General features: G+C 35.7%; 1 protein-coding gene across 1 annotated transcript; it reads right to left on the bottom strand.

Moving 5' to 3' along the window:
• Positions 1-283: 283 nt before the first annotated feature.
• On the bottom strand, positions 284-1630 carry LOC120629374 (probable tubulin polyglutamylase TTLL1). Its single transcript, XM_039898305.1, has one exon. It carries the CDS (start codon positions 1600-1602, stop codon positions 361-363), a length of 1242 nt encoding a protein of 413 aa, XP_039754239.1. The 5' UTR covers positions 1603-1630; the 3' UTR covers positions 284-360.
• Positions 1631-1881: the final 251 nt, after the last annotated feature.

Below are 1881 nucleotides of genomic sequence, written 5' to 3'. Positions count from 1 at the left end.
TATTCACTATGATGATATTCTATTGTTGGGTATACATGGGTGTAGATTATGATCTTCACCCGCTCGAGAAGAGAATAGAAGAGAATGAATACGGAGAGAAATAAATGATTTAATATATTATGAGACGTAAATTAAAAATTAAATGATATAAGTTTATTGTTTAAATAAAATAAAGCAAAATCTAGCCTGGCGAAGCGGGCTGGGTACGTATTTAATAAAAACTGATTTAATCATTACTTTAATAATTTCAAAATAAATTTATAAAATGTTACAGTAACTTTTATTATTAAGAGTGAATAACTAAACAGAACCATTTCATTTTCCCTTTTGAATCAAAAACCACTTTACACCGTTGAAAAGTCACGATTTACACCGATTATACTTACCGCTCCGCAAATTTGCGTCATCCCTCTCTATTAATTCCTCGTCGATCAAAACATCGAAGTCACCTAAAGCCTCTTCGGTAGGAACTTTATTCCACCTCGCATCCGGTATACCGCCCGGGGGAACCACAACTGAGATAATATTGTCGATCAATTTGTACTTTAGTATTCTATCATTATGCGTCGTCGACTGAAGCGATGGCGATGCATTAACCTCAACCAGCCAAGGCTTCAGAAGATCGTCTATGATAATGTCATAGCCATAGCATTCAAAACTGTGCCGATCATTTGCCATCACTGGTGCAACGGCCTTCAAAGAGTGAACAATCAACCACTGCATATCATCAAACAACTTCTCCGTCACGACACGTCCTCTAGTACCTTGCAAATATAATCTCAAATTTTGTATGCTCATTTTGCCTCCATGCAAGCTATTGTAGTCACCGCCGTGTTTCTGCACACTAACATTAGTCAGATGGACGTACATATTATCTAATTCCGTAACGCTTGTATCATATTTCACCGTGCAAAATCTACAAAAACCATGCTGAAATAAGTAGGCTTTTAATGGTCTGAACGAAGTGACTAACACATATAATCTGAGATCGAACTTCTTGCCGCCAATTAAAAGTGGATTGTCAATGTAGCGCGATATTACGTAAGTTTCTTTGCTTGTGAGTTGCGGGTGGAGAGGAGTTTTCGCTTCACGAGACCACTTTTTTAGTTTTGAAAGTTTGTTTATTAAAAAAATTCCGGCTCCCTGGGATTTCCCGCAGGGTTTCATAATCCAAGTGCTCTGTGGTGATTTCCTGTATTCCTCCACGAACATGTTGTAATCCGCAGGCAGTACATAAGTTACGGGAATAAAATCCAAATGTAAGTAGCGTGTAACGGTTTGACCGTTTGGTAGCGTTACGTCTGTTTTTTCCGCTAAAAGACTACCCTCGCGCTCCAATTCTTTGCGATATCGTTTGATATTTTTTACCAATAAATCCTTGCGCGAAAGCTCGTAGTGGTTAGGAAAATGGTTTATTATTTGGTTGTCGTTCATTCTGTACCCACTTTCAATGCTGAAAATAGTACGGCAGTTCTGTGTAAAGGACCAATAGAAATTCCATTCACCTTCGGGACCTACTTGGGTCCAACCACGTCGCTGAAAGTTGCTTATTATCACCGATTTTTCTAAGTCAGTACAATAAGTAACTTTGCTCTTTTCCATGATAAATTACTTTAATTTCGATACTATGGTATTATTTATAAATATTTAACATATATAAAATTATTAAACTATTACATTATAATTATTAATCATTAAAATAAAAATACATAAAATAATAATATTGTTTGGAAACTGACGTCTAACTTAAAGTCAAATATTTCTTTATTCAAAAAGCACATAGATGGCAAAACTTACTTATGTCTCAATTTGTCATAATGTCTAATGCAATATAAGTACGTATCAAGTATCTATTCCTACTTATTTTTGGTTTACATCGCG

The sequence above is a fragment of the Pararge aegeria genome, chromosome 14, assembly GCF_905163445.1.
Source record: "Pararge aegeria chromosome 14, ilParAegt1.1, whole genome shotgun sequence".
Lineage (NCBI taxonomy): Eukaryota > Metazoa > Arthropoda > Insecta > Lepidoptera > Nymphalidae > Pararge > Pararge aegeria.
The sequence above is the reverse complement of the archived record's forward strand: the minus strand, read 5'-3'. Positions and strand labels throughout refer to the sequence as shown.

Excerpts from the sequence above, each read along its gene's own strand:
- LOC120629374 (XM_039898305.1), bottom strand. The coding sequence starts at position 1,602 with ATGGAAAAGAGCAAAGTTACTTATTGTACTGACTTAGAAAAATCGGTG.